Source organism: Nelumbo lutea, chromosome 5 (genome assembly GCF_056320005.1).
Source record: "Nelumbo lutea isolate HS-2025 chromosome 5, American lotus-T2T, whole genome shotgun sequence".
Taxonomy (NCBI): domain Eukaryota; kingdom Viridiplantae; phylum Streptophyta; class Magnoliopsida; order Proteales; family Nelumbonaceae; genus Nelumbo; species Nelumbo lutea.
This window is the reverse complement of record NC_142688.1, coordinates 2060952-2078511: the sequence shown is the minus strand read 5'-3', so window position 1 is coordinate 2078511 and position 17560 is coordinate 2060952. Positions and strand designations below refer to the sequence as shown.

At 37.0% G+C, this 17560-nt stretch overlaps 2 protein-coding genes and 1 non-coding gene across 9 annotated transcripts in view; 1 reads left to right on the top strand and 2 right to left on the bottom strand.

Moving 5' to 3' along the window:
- Nucleotides 1-4110: 4110 nt before the first annotated feature.
- Nucleotides 4111-13622, bottom strand: LOC148849783 (BTB/POZ domain-containing protein). Of its 6 annotated transcripts, XM_088944515.1 has the most exons (16): nucleotides 13443-13622; nucleotides 12960-13194; nucleotides 12337-12371; nucleotides 12073-12166; nucleotides 11003-11844; nucleotides 9939-10268; nucleotides 8961-9191; nucleotides 8418-8579; nucleotides 7766-7978; nucleotides 7626-7673; nucleotides 7490-7548; nucleotides 6711-6843; nucleotides 6550-6624; nucleotides 6380-6460; nucleotides 4703-4771; nucleotides 4111-4613 (listed from the first exon to the last, which is right to left on the bottom strand). In XM_088944515.1, exons 5-16 carry the CDS (start codon nucleotides 11801-11803, stop codon nucleotides 4395-4397), a joined length of 2421 nt encoding a protein of 806 aa, XP_088800641.1. In that variant the 5' UTR covers nucleotides 11804-11844; nucleotides 12073-12166; nucleotides 12337-12371; nucleotides 12960-13194; nucleotides 13443-13622; the 3' UTR covers nucleotides 4111-4394. The 6 variants fall into 6 exon arrangements, with proteins under 6 accessions (XP_088800641.1, XP_088800644.1, XP_088800643.1 ...); XM_088944518.1 differs by lacking the exon at nucleotides 12073-12166 and having other exon boundaries at nucleotides 11003-12033; nucleotides 13443-13586; XM_088944517.1 differs by lacking the exons at nucleotides 12960-13194; nucleotides 13443-13622 and adding an exon at nucleotides 12507-12585.
- Nucleotides 13623-13828: 206 nt separating this feature from the next.
- On the top strand, nucleotides 13829-13901 carry TRNAE-CUC (transfer RNA glutamic acid (anticodon CUC)). Its single transcript has one exon. It is a non-coding gene; the product is annotated as a tRNA-Glu (tRNA).
- A 2307-nt stretch (nucleotides 13902-16208) lies between these two features.
- The window catches only part of ATGRIP (Golgi-localized GRIP domain-containing protein), an 84893-nt gene continuing 83541 nt past the window's right edge, over nucleotides 16209-17560 (bottom strand). For both annotated transcript variants that reach the window (XM_088942755.1, XM_088942756.1), the window contains exons 20-22: nucleotides 17232-17337; nucleotides 17043-17101; nucleotides 16209-16676 (exon numbers count right to left, since the gene is read on the bottom strand). In XM_088942755.1, the coding sequence (XP_088798881.1) occupies nucleotides 16566-16676; nucleotides 17043-17101; nucleotides 17232-17337 (276 nt within the window). In that variant the 3' untranslated portion in view covers nucleotides 16209-16565. The remainder of the gene's footprint in view (nucleotides 16677-17042; nucleotides 17102-17231; nucleotides 17338-17560) is intronic.

The window sequence follows — 17560 nt, the reverse complement described above, 5'->3', positions numbered from 1 at the left end:
TAGTGCCGTCTGATCACTTTAACATGGTGTAAGAATCTGTTACTCAACGGCCTTCGCGCATGTTAGCAAACCAAACATGGAGACATGGAGACATGGAGACATGGAGAATTCTCCTCCACTGTCAAACCCTGCAATAAATCTTCTTCTGAAAAAAAAAAAAATAGTGGACATCTGGACTTGAGTAGCACGGCACAACAAACCCAATAAGCCGAGGTTCCAATTTCTTAAATGGAACGAGCTGTTTCCTGAATTGAATTTCTATGGATTTAGACGGAGTAGCTTTGGTGCTCAAATGTGGTAAATATCAGAAAGTTAGTAGTGTACATGGTTGGACTAGGGGCGTCTTCTAGTTCTAGACAGTAGTCCTAGCACTCCCATAAGAATGGCTCCTCCATCTGGAATCTGAAGTCGGCTTTTCCGGGCGAAAGCAAAGGCGAAAAGAAGACTAACCTCTCGATTTGATTGCTATTGAGGTCTAGGAATGGGTCGGGCGGGTCGAAGAACAAGCTGTCATCTTCATCTGTGCACGGAGAAACTGAGAATTCTTGGATGTCTTCAGACGTGGTGGTGAGAGATGGGGAGTGAGTGATTGGAAGAAACTCCGGTTCCGGTTCAGCACATCCAATCTGTCAGTGGGCGGGTTTAACAGATAAATCCATTGAATTGGGTTAGGTTTGAATTTAGAGAGAGAGAGAGAATTAACAGATATGGGATTGGTCAGATCAGATGTCAAAGAGTCTTGTTCAAAGGAGCCAGATGTCAGGTCTGCCTCTCTGCCGCCCTACCCCCTACTCCAATTAATAAATTGAAAATGGGGTTTTAACTTTGGAGCAGTCCACTCTCTGCCTTGTTTTCAACAGTATTTGGCAGTGTGTTTTACTTAGCACAACAGTTGGCACATTCGGCTTCTTGGGCTTTCCTTGATACTTTCTGTATGTTGCTGCTGTTGAATTCTTTTGGGTCTTGCGCGTGCTGGTAGGGGTGTATTGGGTGTTTTGATACTTGTTTTTTTATTTTTTTTCAAAACTGGTTCTGTGCAGATGGAACTATGCAGAATTGAATAACTTGGGATTGGATTTAATTTCTTGGTTATTTCAAGGTGTGTTGATAATGGCGTAAGCAATCTTTGATTATTTTTTTTTGTTAGGTCTAGAAAGAGTGGCAATCAGCTTGTTTGTGAAAATAAACCGAGATGCTCGTCTTGGTAGTTTATTATTGAAATAATTAGTTTTTAAATTTGTTATTATTAATTTCATGTAAAAAATGCATAAAAGTTACAAAAAATTGAAATAAATTTACATATAAAATGCATATGGGGTATACATCAATAATGAGTAAGCATTTACATATTCTTTCTCTTTAAATAAGGGAAGGATAGGATGCCCAAAATCTATTTGTCCCATTTGCTTCAGTCATTTTAAGAGGGGAGAGGGGATAAATTAGAAATAAAAAAAAATCAGAGAGGGGTAGAATTGAAACTATAAAACCAAGGTATTTGGACGATGGATGATTCGCCCATTTCTCTTTTTTATAATGGGTAAGAAAAAATAAAAACATAATATATATATAATAGGCATAGGTATAGATAGAAAAAAGTGTTAAATCACTTAAAAACTTTCTTATCATAACTGTAAGCAGGAATGACAAATTGAAAAAAAGATTATAAAAAAACAAATTGAAAACAGGTTCCAATAAAAATTAGATGGATAAAACTGTATTTAATGTTTATAAATGACAATGCTTTTATTAATATTTTATTATTGATAGAGAGTTGGTAAAATACATATTTATGTCCTAATTCTGTCTCTTCTAACAAAAAACACCCTGTAGTTTCATATGGTATATGGATCAACCCCATTTATTCAAGCTATAAGTGTGCTAATGACTCGGTAGTCAAGTTAGTCACATGGCACCCCTCTATTTAAAAGGTGTGTGGGATCAAATCTGTGATTACATGAGTTTTTTTTGATATACCAACCGAGGGCTGATTCGTTGGTGTGTTAGCTGGTTTGTTCCAGTATTAATGTGGAATCAAATCCTACAACTAGCATTTTGAAGAAAAAGGGGTCAGGGGGGGAATTCTTAATGGTGCGTAGCATCGAATATCGGAAAAAAAGTTTTCTTTGATATGATCAGTGGCATTTGGCACCCTATTCTTTTTTGCCCCAACACTGATTCATTCGTAAAAAATGAAAAAAAAAACTTATGGATATAGATAATTTACTTGTTTTAAAATGTTGAATATTAGCATGATTATTTTATCCTTAATTTTTTTAAAATTTATTTTTGTTAAATAATCATTTTAAAGTTTTATCATATTCGAATGATACGCTTGAATTTAGGGGATGTTCACCAATGTAAATGGCTTTGTTTTCTACTTTTCTAATAGAGCCCCAAAATCATTGTTTCTCTTGTTATAAGCGTAGAAAGATAGTTTAGATAGAGGATGCATTTATTTGTTTATGCTGTTTAAATGGCCCTTCAGATCTGCTACAATAAAAGACACGTTCAACAGGTTACCCAACCAATCAAGAATAAATATATGGCACCAAATGCACAGATCACTGGCATGTTCGCTTTTAATTAGTTACGTAGTCCATTGCACATGCCTATGTTTGTACCAAATCCCAGTCCGTTAAATACCCATCACTCACTGCGGGCTGATTTGGCCAAAAATCATCCCACATTCCCATAACGTGTATAAGTCTAATACTGTTCTATCAAGATGTTATGAATATGCACACAATCGTCCCACATTCCCAATGTCCACCTGTAGTTTCCTGTAGAGGTGGACCAGTTTTGGATTGAACTCCATCCAAACCAAAATCAATTTGGATGGATTGGATGAACCAACAAGACATTGAATTAGATCAGACCAGATTTAATGGTCCAAAGTATCTATTAGATTGGATTAGACCTGGTCCATCCAAAATGAATTTATATGGGATTGGGTTGGATTGAGCCAAAATCTGGTCCATTAATAGAAGATAAGAATATAGGTGTCAATGGACCAGATTTGGATTAAAATCAATCTAAATTAAAACAAATCTAATCAGACTGAACCGTCCAGACTTTGAACTGGACAGGTCCACAATATTCAGTAAATTGGATGGACCTGGTCCATTTGTAATGGACTTACATTGGACTGAATCAGATTGGACCAAATGCAATCCAATTGATACCCCTAGTTTCCTGTGGGTATGATTGTGTGGGAACAGTTTGTAGGTACTATTCTCTCTACAGGGATTCTAATAACAAAATGCAAATTATGATCTTCGATTTCAAATAGTAGAAATTGTCTACTAAGAGACCAATGCTGATGAAGAAAAAAAATCTAAAACCCGAAAACAAATATCCACTGTTTACAATTTGTAAAAAATAAAAAAGAATTAATTTAAAGGTGTCCACTTTCTTGTACTCAAGAAAATGACAACAATTGGTGGTGGATAGCGGTGATGATCACTTGAAAATAGAGGGTGTCAATCTTGAAGTTTTACAAAAAAATAGTAATAAAAAATTCATATTTTATTAAGATCCTCTTTCCTCCAAAGAAAACTTGCGCCTACTTGGCCCTTTCCGCCCGAAATGCTTCTGTTGAGTTAGTTTTCAGTGCAAAATTCATTTGCAGTGGTGTAAATGCATGATCAACAAAATACGAGGGTTTCACTTTATATGAAAAAGAATAAAGATAATAGGGTTATATACTTAGGAGTGTGGTAGGAATCAATATGATGTAGATCCGGAAGTGAGGTAGGAGGAAGGTGGTGCAAATTTTACATCAATTTTTGAGATGCAAGATTTGCACTGCTAATGAGTACAAATGAGACAAAAAAGTATAAATTTTTTATGAAGAGTATATAGATCATAATGACAAACGAATATTTTTTACCAAAAAAAAAACCGATGCAAAACTGAGCTGGTGCAAAATTTATATCCAGTTCAGATTTGCACTGCGAACAAATAGTCCTAAGAACGATTTTTGACTTTGTGAGCATAACTTTAGAAATAAAGAAAATCAATGTAAAGAGTTTCTTAAGTAATTAAAATGATAAGTTTTGGTATTATTGCTAAGATTATAGATGTGATGTTGCTAAAACAAACCCACCCCTGTGAATGATAAAGCTAATATTGATACTTGCCATCTTTACCGCATATTTCCAGCAATAGTTACTCTTACACCTGTATATACAGTATAAAACCAGAAACAGACAAAAAAGTTGGGTACATTTTAAGAACACAACATGTGACTGAGCCTAATCTTTCGGTTTACCTTACAAGTGAAAAAAAAAACTATACATATCAAAGGGAGGGTAGACGTACGAGTTCAAAGGACAGAGCAGTAACAAGTCTGCCATCATTTACACAGGTCAGACGCATTTTTTTATCCAGTTATATTAGTGAAAATAACCGTACAATTCCAGGAAGCAAATGGAAAGATTCCAGGGGCTCGAATTGCTAGTGGTGGGACCTGTCAAGATAACTCTGAAAAATCTGAATGGAAGCACTGCAGCAGGACCTTGCACAGGCCATGAGGCAAACTGACCAGGCTTGCATATTGTCTGATCATTTCCGTGTACTTTCAGGTCAGTCCAATTTCTTCCGTCCAAAGAACCCTGAAATAGTTCAGAAAGCTTTCTCAATTTGGTCTTTCGTCATATTTTCCTACGAGATGCAGAGTAAATAGGACAAAATTTTGATTTACCTGAAGAGCCCAACATCTCATGTATACATTTGAACCATCCTGTCTCAAGGTGTAGCAGTTGCACATCAGCTGTATCAACCAAAACCACATGATTATACTTACAAAGATTATCAATAAGACTCGGGATAAATGTGCAGAACTCAATTAAGGTAGTAGATGGAGTCATGTAGGTTATAGAGTAGTTATGGACTTGTAGAAAGACAATAAATTTAATGAATTGCAGGCTATTCATGTAACCTATTCCACATAGCTGGACTACTACTTTCTTGAATTGAGCTGATGTCATTTTAAAAGGTTAAGATATCAGATCTCATTACATCTACCACCCTCGTTCAATTTGATCAAACTTTTGGGATATTGAGAACTTAGAAAGATGGAGATGAAAGAATGCAGTTTATTTAATCATGCAGCATCGACAACCTCCCTAATGCTCCAAGCAGGTCAGTCTAAATACCTACAGAGGAAGGGTATTGATCAAAAGCTAGAACTCTAAGTGGTATTTGCCAATGCATTCGTTTTTCTTTAGGCAGTTTTGTCAAGAAAACGGGACCAATGTAATTAATTTGTTTTCACCATTTTCACAATATGAAAAGAACAAAAAGTTGTTCTTCAACCTTAACTGATTTTCATTTTCAGGATTGGATCCCACATATCATGTAAGCAATATGTGAGCAAAACTTGAACAAATTAGATAGAAAGTGGGCGCACTGAGATGACAAATTGTTTTTCAATTTCTGAAGTTAATGCTTTTATTTTCCCAATTCCAAGTATTCACTCTCCAGTTGCCATAATTTGAAACCAAAAACTTCGATTGCAGTATGCATTTCTCCATTCTGTGATGGATATTTGTTGCTGACAATGATGGCAAAATCTGCCATGAAGAAACAGGAAACAACCACAATGGGAAGCACCACTAAAGTGGCCAATTGTCTGACACCATAAACCCAGGAAAAATCAAGAATTATCTTGGTTGACCTTCCAATGACTCGTTTAAGTCATTATACCATTTGCAATAGCTATAGTAACAGTTTGTTGGTTCAGATGTTGTGGCACTTCTACAAAGCCAATGAGTTCTTCCTACCAATCCCAATTCCCAAGGAACCGGAGAGTATACACTACGAAAGACCAAGGAGGAGAAAGAAGAGAGCAAGAAAGCCTGGGACTGTCACTCAGTTCAGGAATTTATTTCTTTCCCAGTGAGGATTATTTCTGGTTGACTATGATCTTAAGTCAGGTATTCACTGTGGTCATCCACCATGTGGACTATGACTCTTTTCTAGAAAACCTTTCAAGTGAAAGATGCAACCATTCGAGTTAATGATCATTTCTCTATGATTCCTGAGCGTATTTGTGCTGCTAGTCATTTACCAGCTATCCAATAAAGTCACAGGTCTTCAAATGTTTATTCTGATCCATTTTCAACATGATTTGGCATAGGACAGTCTCTCAGTGAGACTCACTGGATAGTAGTTCCCATGCTATCAAATGCAGACTGCATGAAACTAAAATTAACAAATGGAAGGTATAATACCCTTCTTTGTTCAGGGTTTTCATTGTATTTGGCCTTTATGATTTGCAGGTAATCTTCATAAGCATGTCAAACAGTGTCAAATAAGAAGCTTCCAATTCCAAAGGGAATAAATCAAAATTTAGGATGCTAGAGGCCAGAGACAGAACCTGGTGATCCTGGCCAAGGTCAACCATCCACCATGCACAATTCTTTCCATCCTCCATTCGAGGCCCTGCGAAAGAAGTTGCCTAAAACAAGCCAAGGTTAATTCAATTATCATACAGATAAGCTCAAAAGTCATTGTAACATAATCTTCTCAAGAGATTAATCACCGTACCTGATATGTCCTTGATACTAAAACCTTAGGGTCAGTGTATCTTGAAGCAGGGCTACTAGCAGCCACTGTAATTTTCTGTAATGTCGAAATTCAGAGAGGTGATTAATATGACAACTTCCATTTTAACACGCAGAGTGCTATATCAAGTGAGAATGCTTTACCTGTGCTAGAACAGGATTGACCCATTGATGTTCCCCATATGATGTTCCTGCAAAGTAAATGACTCCATTGTTGTCCCCATCGCATATGTACTGGAGCTCCTTAAAACTAGATCGCCTATGCTGAAACCTTACACTATGAGAGCAAACTGAGTTAGCTATAACACATACTGATTAAGAACTCTAGAAAACAAAACAGGTTCTCTTTATTTGAAATTTTGAATGATAGAACCATGCAGTGTTATTACGGGCTTGTTGTATTCTGTGGCTGACTTATCACCAAAGGCTGTATTATACATTTTATTAACAGAAGAAAAAGAAAATTTTCAACAGGGAACAATTTCAATATTTGGAAGGCATTTTGTTCCATATGAATTATTGCTATAAGGCAACATTTTAATTTTTGAGATCAGTAAGTAGCAAAGATGCTTTATGCAAATTATGATTTCTGATACTTTTGTTCTTCCTCTACTGTGCCATGGTGGATATTCATGTGGTCAAAGTTCTTCTGTCCCTATATGATGCTACATCAAGTCAATTCTAATGGTCTAATTCGTCTGGATTGTAAAGCACATGGTAGAGTCATGGTTAATGGAAATATTTCCCTTGACATAATTGTAATTATATATCATGGTGAATCATTAAATTTACAATTTTCTTTTGTCATGGGTCCAGCCAAGCATTTTGCATGTGAAGTTCCAAAGCATGAAAGAGCATTTTAACAGAAGAAATGAAAAATCCTGGATGGTTCAGATTGAAAGGTAAAGTTAACAAATGCTTACTTCTGATCATTTCCTGAGATTGTTACTCCAAAACCTGAATAATTTACAGCCTCCATCACCTGTAACATCATGCAGATAAATCATCCAAGAAGAAAATGGGAAAGAATGAAGAAAGCAAAAAGAGAGTTTCTCTTACAAGATGTTCAAATACAGCAACTTTTCTGGCAAGATTGCTCTTTTCCAGCTGCAACACCGTCAAATATGTACCAGATCTTGGTTATGCATGCCAGCTCATAAATGACATGCCAAATATACTTCGATATACACAATTTATACCTTCCTAAGCAAGAGCAATGGCATTAAAGGGAAACGCACTAAGGGCAACAGGTCATTGACTGATTGAAGCCTCTGTCCAAAAATAAGTTCAGGAGTTGAAGATTTCAATAGATCATCAGCTGTTTCCCACCCACATTGTTCCTTTGCTTGCAAGCACCACAATAAGATGGCATCGAGAACTTTTTCTTCAGACGTTACAGTTAAATCAGGGTGCTGCAGCCAACAAGTAGTATATAATTAATATATGCATTTTACTGACATATCTTGGTAAACAATCTCATAAATTACAATATTTCATTATAAGGAAAATTAGGAAATAAGGAATAAGGGAGAGTTAGAAAGGGGTAATGGTAACTCAAGACATCAAATAACCCAAAATAGTCTGCTAGTACAACCAAATCTCCTAGCTGGGGACCTTAACTAATGACGTTTCACTTCAGCCATCTTCACTATAACATTTCTGACCTTTTCTTTGTATGATTTTTTGATGAAAAGTTTTCACAATACATTGCACCCTGTGTATCAAAATTCCTGGTACAATTAACTGAATGAGCCATACTGCTCTCAGGGTGTTGATGTTTGTTCACCGGCACTTTTAAATCCTGGAGCTCAACAATTATATCAATGCATAACTTGAATAGGGGAAACTTACCTGAAGAATGTTTTTGAATGTTTCCTCATCCAACAACACAAAGCCAGTGCTGGCAGTAGTACAATAATCGAAGTGCATTGAGAATTTCCTCTCACAAGTTTCTTCAATCAGTTTACAGGATGGAATCATTGAGATCACTTGAAGAATGGTGCACACTGAATCCTGAAAGAAATTTTCAAATAGTTAGTTTAAAAGGTATTAACCCTACAAATTTCCCAAAACCTTCTGCTGCCTGGTCCATTAAACTTGTGAATTATACAAAAAACTCTCGTATGGGCTTCTTCCAGTAGAACTCCAACCCTGCATATGTATGTAGATGAGAAGTATCAATATCTTATAATTCTTCACAATCTAAGGGTCTCTTCTTTTGTTTTCGGAAGTCTGAAGAAAGCAAGGAAGTCCTCTATACAGAACTGCTTCATTTGCCCATTCTTTTAAAAGTGTACCCATTACTCACATGAATTACAAACTAAACTATTTAAGACAGAAAAGAATATAATGTATTCCTAATAAAATTGCCTCGTGAAATTAGATGGAAAATACCTCAGAGAGGCATTCCAAGAGGATCTTGCAGCATTCCTGATGAAGGGGCATAACCCCAAATTGATCTGCCAATAGCAGAAGCTGGAGCAACAAGCTACACTTGTCCATGGCATCATTCACATCAACTTCTCCACTATACATGAATTGGAGCATAGCTGTGAAAGCTTCTGGTAAGACATCCTTTAAGCAGATTTCTGAAGAACTGCTCTCACTCATTCCATTAGTGAACATCTGTTGTCATTGTAGCAATTTCTCTAATCAACAACAGGCATAAATGTGACATAAGGAAAAAAAAGGATGACTGATCTATTGATTGAAAGCAACAGGCTCTCTATTGAATGCTGAAGATGGATACATAATGATTCTTGATTCTGGCCACCATGTTGGCATATATGGCCAACAATCTGGAAAATAAACTATCTATTGCCATATTTGGTGCACCATCTTATCCTTAAGCATTTTATGCTTTCCTCTGAAGAAACACCTTCCTGTGCGCACATGAATGCATTCATGGCCTAAACACTACTTTATTGTAATCCCACCCCCCCCAAAAAAAAAAAAAAAAAAAAAAAAGGGTATTTAAGAAAATTCTAACCAAAGATCTTACATCCTATTATCCTTTATACATCTTAGTTCCCTAGTATTCTGCATGCACCTGATAGATAGCATAAATAAAGTTCACTTGGTAGGTCATGGCCTGTTCTTGTTGTCTCATGCAAACTGCAATCAATTGTTTTATATTGAATTCTTATCTAGGAATTTTGGACTATGGGATAAACAATGCTGGTGAAAGTTTGTTCTTTTCATTTCTTACAGGTGCATCTTGTACCAGACATCAGGAACATTTTATAGGAATCCATTCAGATTGGCATAATAGTCCAGACGTCTGGTGTATGATGTATCCAGAATGAGAATGAAACTTATGCCGCTAATGATCCTCTTTCAGGGTTGGTTAAAGAAGAAATATATCTTGATTACCTTCATAAATGGGGTACTCCATAAACTGAGGATAAGTTTATGTGAACGGGCAACAAGACCATGCCTATCAATATAGATGTCCACATCGCTGTACTTGCCAGTTGAAAATACTTGCTTGAGCTTTTGAACATTGATGGGGAGTTCAGATGGGAAGACCGTACAATGCTGAGGCCTGGAACTTGGATGTGAAATCTCAACTTTCTTACCCGAGTCAAATAATTTTTTGTTCAGCTTAAAGCGTTCAATCATCTCTTCACACTGCTTAAATAATGATATGACTTCAAATTGTAAGCTCAGATCCCTTAACGAAGCAAGCTGTGACTCCAGAACCTACACCATTTTTAGATAGGAATATAATTAGAAATTGGAATCAAATATCTATATATTAACAATACAGAATCAACTTTAACTTGGGATCCGCTATGATCATAATTCTCAGCTATCAAGTCCAGTTTTTAACAGTCATCTTGCCAGGGGTCAAAAGACTCAAAACCTCAATCACTTTGAGCCAAGCAGACTTAAGGAGTGTATGTTTACAGTGCAAGTATGACAGATCATAATCACATGCTGTAAATAGAACCTCAGGAAATGTGGCACACATGCATTTTGGACTTTTAACTCAATAGGTCCCCACCTAGAAGAGTTGTGATGCGCTGGTGCTAGTTAGACATTAGTCTGGTTGGTTGAGTGTTATCTGACCCATCGCATTTCTTTGGATGGTTAAAACGAACGCTTAAAAAGATAAAAAAAAACCCACAGGGTAAAGATTTGGATGGATTAAATCATCAAATTGGTTGCTTCTGACCAACTATCCTACATCACATGCTCTATTACTTTCAAAGAAAACAATATTGTTTTCTACCAAACAGAATATAAGTATTCACTTCGGATATGGTTATGGGTGAATACCCAAAATATAATCACAGCCACATAACCAAGGCATATCTGACTTGGCTCCAGAAGAATAGGCTTCTGAACCTTGCTATAACCTTCGCTAACTTATCTATAAGAAATTAGGAAGAAGTGAATGGTAGGTTCATAAAAATAGGAAAACATGAACTCACCTGGGTCTGGCCGGTGTAGATGTACTGAAGAAGAGCATGGAGGATTGGATAGGCTACTCTTGGAAGATGGATGACCCCTTCATCCGACAAAGAAAAATGGAAATTACCAGAAGTTTCCAAAATAACCTTGTGTGCAGGGACTGCCTTTTCCTCCATACCAACCACAAAGAACATATCTGACAAATCCCAGCTCTCGAGAAAATTTTCAAGCCCCCACTCCTCGTAACCTCCATATCCATCTTCCAACTCCTCTTGGTTATCCTCTTCCCCTTCACCTTCATCATAATCCAGCTGCTTCCAGAGGGATATGTGATTCTGCGTCAGTGGCAACACATTGACGTTTCTGTACCCTACATGCTTGTCCCAGCTGCTGAGCCCGACATATTGGACTTTGCAGTTGGGATTTGAATCAAGCCACTGGAAGACAGGGTTTTGAAACGGGAAAGGACCCTTGCCAATACTAATCAAACCATCATAAATACTTATCCAATAGCTCCGAAAAGCTGAAGAACAGCAGAGTCCAACGCCGGCCACATCCACCACGGTCTTCCCATCTACCTCAATCTTCAACCTACGGTTTCTGTGGCTGCCCAAAACTACGGTGTAATTTGGGCTATTATCCGTTTTGTAGTGATAGTGTTGGCTACCAACATGCTCTCTGAACACAACCGTGACATCGTTGTGAGCGAAAGCTTCAAAAGCGACACAACCCCGTCCAGCTTCCCTGAATCTCAACTCCTTTCTCCAAGCACACTCAAAGGGTGCTACTGTGAGGAACTTCTTCTGTTTCTTGCCACCCATTTTTCCTTGATAAACAAATTTTCTTCTCAACTGATCCCAAACTAGACGAAAAACTCAGATTCAAGCATATTAGTTTGGTAAGGGCTAAAATATAAACCACGTTGGTTTCAGAAGATAATTCTAATCCACGACAAAGGAAACACAGAAAAGCTTATTGCCTTATTTCTGCACCAAATCGGTTTATTCGAAATAGAAGACAGGGACCGATAATCCATCAAATCAATCTCCCTCTGTTCGAAAGTTAAAAATTATTAGAAAATCAGAATTACCTGGAAGCCATCAACAAGGATGAATATCAATTCTGCAAGTTGCTCCGGATCCGACATCACATTCTTATCCCAAAGCACCATGCAATGAAAATATCTTACAAGACGCCGAAATACAATGAACAAATCCAAGAACACAATCAGTCGCTCGGATTGTGACAACATAAATATCAGATTTCGAGGAAAACCAGCCACAGGTTTTCATGAATTGTGCAGAGCATCGAACAAAAAAAGAAAAAAAAAAATCATGGTGGGCATGTGTTATACCTGAAATTGATGTTGATGCTACCATCTCTTTCTCTCTACACAAAGCAGACATTCGGAAAAAAACAGACAATAGATATTTAGACCAAAGAAGGAAACCAGCTACAGAGAGTAAGATTACCATTACCCAATCAAATCGAAGATTAAAAAAAGAGGAGAATAGAAAAACAGACTTTGTTTAAACTCTTGAATTGATGATACGTTTCATATAGTCCCGACAAATGCGGTTATCCTCATATTATTTTATTCCTTAATTAAAATGCTAAAATCAAAGATTATGATATACATAATTTATTGATGTATCATGCGTTTTCGGCAACACGGATTTTCCCTTTTATTGATTAAGATATGGTTACAAACACACTCCCTATACGGTAGACACGTGGACCTCTTCTCATGTTTTTCTGACAAGTGGCCGGTTTTCAAGAAAATTAGTCTGAGAAAGGAAAGGATGGAAAGGGATGCGATGAGAAACAGAAAATTTATTTTCTTATTGGGGTGTCCTGTGTTTGGTTTGTTAGTCAAATATGTGGGAAAATCAAGTTCTCAGTGTTTGTTAATTGAGAAGAGTAACTGTTAACATTTACGAAGAAGAAGCCACCAAGAAGCAATTCAATCTTCAATACCTTGAGATACGGCTAGAAGTTTGGGGGCTTGCATTTGCAATAGCCTTTGCGGCAACTCTACTGCAACATGCCAGAATATACAGCCTCCACTCATGCAATTTCAGGGCCTGTATTTGCTTCGGCTCCAACAACATTCTAATGTTTTTTTAGAAACTCTTTCAGAAGGAAACCCCATCTACGATACCGTCGGAATCAATGGCGTTCAGAACAGGGGCGACCAGATATTGCTAGTGCCCTAAAACGACAACAAAAAAACAAAGAAAAACTGAGCATAAAAATATGCCCAAACCAATGGGTGTTGTGCCAGATGAATCATTGCCGGAAGCAACAACAAAAATGGCTGGAGATCTGTCAAAAGGGGGTAAACATTGGATTGAGAGAGAAAAAATATCAAATCGAAAATACGAAAAAGAGGGCTTAAATGAACCAATATCACAAGTAGAATGTTGCTCTGATTACGGCCAAAGTGATCAGAGTTCTAACCGGGAGGACGTGAAAGCTTGGAATGTGGAAGAAAGACGAGACACTCAAACAAACAAACAACCAAAGTGATCACGATATATTTTTTCATTGTTTCCTTTCTCACCGGGGTGGCACCATTTCAGCGCGACCTCGCATTCCGAGTTTTGGGAGGTCGCGTCATGTGATTTTTCAGTCCGTCTCATAAAACAAACAAATGAAAATGAATATCTAATGGGAATATTCCCATTTTTTCCTAATCGCAATACCCAAACAGGCCATAAGTAAATCTACCTCGCGTCACACGCCTTCTACATTTCTTTCCAAACTTAAAGTTCGGTTGGGGGGTGGCTATTGTTTCGACAGATGGATTTCACAAACATAAAACCTGAAATTCACATACGCATCAATCCGTTGTAGTCTAGTTGGTTAGGATACTCGGCTCTCACCCGAGAGACCCGGGTTCGAGTCCCGGCAACGGAATTTTTTTTTGGGTTTTGTGTGTGTTTTGTTACACTCCTTGTTTTTGTTTTCTTCTAAGCATCAATTATAATCCCATAAAAATCAAGAATATACAAGGCGCATTTTGATTCTAATTTGTGTGAATAAGAAAAAAAAAAAAAACGGAAGGAAAGAAATCGCAAATCCATTTTATGTGACTATGCTGATGTGACCTATCGCCATGGTTGCAAAGAAACGGGATTCAGTCAGAGCAAAATCCATTGGAACCGCCATCATAGCCTTTGCTCTGACCGAAGCCGATCTCAATTGCAAAATGCCTTCTCATTTCAAAATCTTAATAAATTTGCCATTTCAATTGGGTGGTGCGTGTAACCAAAAGTAAACACCTGGTTTTCCAAGCACAGCATTATTTTGCTCCAATTGGTATAGGGGCTTTCAAGGTTCAAAAATTCGATAGGCTTGATGTTAGACGTATCATATCATTTCGGTGGTTCCCTGAAACCCTAAATAATGGATGTTTTGGAATTTGGCCACTTTCAAGGGGTAGACTAGACAAGTTTAGAAGCCATCTCATCTAACATTCAAAAAATTCTAAAAAAAACGAAGTTTGGAATTGGCAAAGCAGAAGTACCTAAGAATTGACACGCGGTTGGAGTCAAATTTTTTCCCTCAACACAAGAATAATTAGTTTGGATAGCCAGGCATATGAAATGATTTGTTTGTTTTGAACCCTGTCAAAAGCATAGGGTATTCTTTTTCAGAAAAAAATAGGGCGAAGAAAAAAAAGCGTGCAAACACTGGTATTGTTACTTTAGGCTGTGTTTGGTTGCAGTGCAATTTTATTTGTATAAATACAAATGCATTGGAGTGCAAATGAAAAAAATGTAAATTTACATTTAATTTTGTTTTGAGTTTTACTTTATTATGCATCATATCTTAATTTACTTTATTTGCACTGCAATCAAACAAAATAAGCTAAAATTTGAAATAAAAATAGGTCAGAGTTTACAATTAAACCATTTTCACTGCCATAATTTTGCATCAGTGTAAACTTATTTAAATTGCAACCAAACGCTGCATTAGTTTTTATTAACCGACGCCTGTATTCAAATCTTATTCAATTTGGAATTTGCAGTATCTGAATGTTATGTATATAGAACCATATACATCTATTAGCATTCTAGAATATATGACAGACCAGAAGAGGGTCTTCTCATGGCTCATTCAATGAAAGAAGTAAGAGTACGAGTAAACTGTAATTATAGTAGACCTTTCTATAAGTCTAACTGTCGAAGGGATGACAACTTCCAGCACTTGTCAACTGAGCTTGGGAAAACGAAAGGATGGGCGAATCAAAAGCGCAAGACGGTCCATCTTTTTTTTTTTTTTAATTCTGGGTAGACAAGACAGTCAACTTCAAGGGCAGAGACTTGGAAGCCCTTTAATCATATTCGCAAAGCAATATGACTATTCTCGATCATTGCTAACTCAAGCAAATGGGACTAAACGGCCTAACGCTGCGGTAATAAGAGTGACATTCGCGTCTGTGAAGCCAAAGGTTTAAGTCTGTTGATACCAATATTGGCTAATGATCTTTATCTTTAAAAGGTTAAGGGTGTAAATGTGTAATATTACATTTACATAATATTTGGTACCATTATCTATAAAAAAACATATATATTTGGTACCATTGGTGTTTCTACCTGAAAAGTCAAATTGGCATTCCTACAAACAGCCATCCAACATGTAAAAAACAACTATAAACAGCTTCAAATTACAGTTGCGTGTCAATTTATATTCTCATCAACCCAAAGCATCTCAGATGGAAACAGTGACATCAACCCAAAGCATTTCAGATAGAAACAGCAATGGCACCAAACAGAACCTTAGTGGGTGTAAAAAAAAAATTTCTTGCAAAATAGCAGGCCAGACTGGCATTTGATGGAACTCTCTGTAGTGTGCAAGTACCCCTAGTGACATTCTGTTGTTTGTAATGGCTCGACTCAGCATTTGCATGTTGCCTCTGTTATAATTTGCCATCTTTTTTACTCATGAACGCATGGTAGCAATTAGGTTGCCACAGAGAGGATTAAGTTCCTCACAGCTGCCTCAGAGTTTTTCTACATTGTAACAAGATTTCAAGTCTCTTATATGGTTCATCTAGTTAACTTCATAGATAAGTTTCTTCATTACAACAAGTGAGATTTTGGTTACTTCACATAGTTTATCTAGTAAACTCGTCCTCACCTGTGTATCCTTTTTGATGGCCTTAACAGAGGCATCAAACTGGTTTAGTGAATTCAAACAAATGAATAATTTGACTAACAATTTAAGAAAAAAAATGAAGAAATTGACTATATTGCTTACTCTTTCTCCCCCCTTTCTTCTCCAAGTTACCGTATCGAACATGTTATCCACATCTTTCTTTATTAGTTCTTTACAACATCTGATCTTTTCATGAATACAGCTCTAAGTTACAAAAAATACAGCACCAACGGGATCAAAGTTTCAAGATAGGAACTGAGATCTCCAAAAATTTCTACTGCATGAGCACACTTACCTAAGTTTTACCATAAACCTACCTCGCTTCTTAATTGGTAGGTGCTTGGACAATGTCTCTGTGTCTGAAGTGCCACTGTATTGTACTAGCTCCCAAGGAAAACATTTTGTAGCCTGTCCTTGCTGCTATGAAAATGAGAATCTAGAAAAGAGTGAGAGACTGGAGGATGTAGCATCACTTGCAGGGCTTGGTGGCATATCAGTTGAGGACCGATAAGCTTGTTGACACTTCTGGACCTGCAGGCACCACTACATGCATGAAGGGAGAGAACTGACAGAAGGTTACTAAGAAAATAATTTTCAAAAGATTATCGGACAAATATTGCAGGCAAGCAAAGCAATATGATAAATTCATTCTTGCTTAAACTTGTACGGAGGTACAATGGAATACTGAAATTACGTATGCTAGTCATGCATAACAATGCAATGTTTGAGACAGCTAGGTTGGCCTTACTACTGCACTTTTGGCATCAGCATACTGAGGTCTAGCCCATTGATCAGAGAGATTAGATCAATGAGATAATAATGGCAGGTATGGATAAGGTACACCTCCAGAATTCCATAATTACATGGTAGAACTTAATACAGAGGTGTAAACTTCACCTCTTCAGGGCTGAACTGAAGTAGCATTCCTATTACAGGTAGCAGAGCCTCAACTTCACCTGTTTACAAAATTTATCAAGGTAAGCTATTCTTAAACCCTTGAAGATTTAAGCTGTCTGAAGGAAAGAAAATACAGTAAAAAACCTCCATTTTCACAATTGTTACAAATATAACCTTTTAGATGCGTACCTGTTTCAAGAAGTTTTAAGATAACATTTTTTAGATATGTCATATCCACCCCTTCCCTCTTCTTCATTCTTTCCATGTCCCGTAGCTCAGCCTTAAGCATTGCTTCCTGCACAATTATTTTTCAAAAATCAAGCAACTATGAAAACAGAGTGCTTTTGATAGAAATATAAGTACATCAACCGTGTAACGAACAAAATACAGAACAAAATGTTAACTGTTAACAGTTCTTATTACTTAGGCCCAAGGGCTTTTTTGTCATTGTATCTTATTTTTTATTTGTCGGGTCACCTTATTATAAATAAATTGGCTGGTGCTGCCAACCCACCTTT

What these genes read in the sequence shown, in the direction of transcription:
- LOC148849783 (XM_088944516.1), bottom strand. Translation starts at nt 11,803, where the DNA reads ATGGGTGGCAAGAAACAGAAGAAGTTCCTCACAGTAGCACCCTTTGAG. An exon ending in TCTACACCGGCCAGACCCAG is followed by an intron (nt 10,269 to 11,002) that starts GTGAGTTCATGT and finishes AAAATGGTGTAG; the next exon opens with GTTCTGGAGTCACAGCTTGC. An exon ending in GGAGTACCCCATTTATGAAG is followed by an intron (nt 9,192 to 9,938) that starts GTAATCAAGATA and finishes CAATGACAACAG; the next exon opens with ATGTTCACTAATGGAATGAG.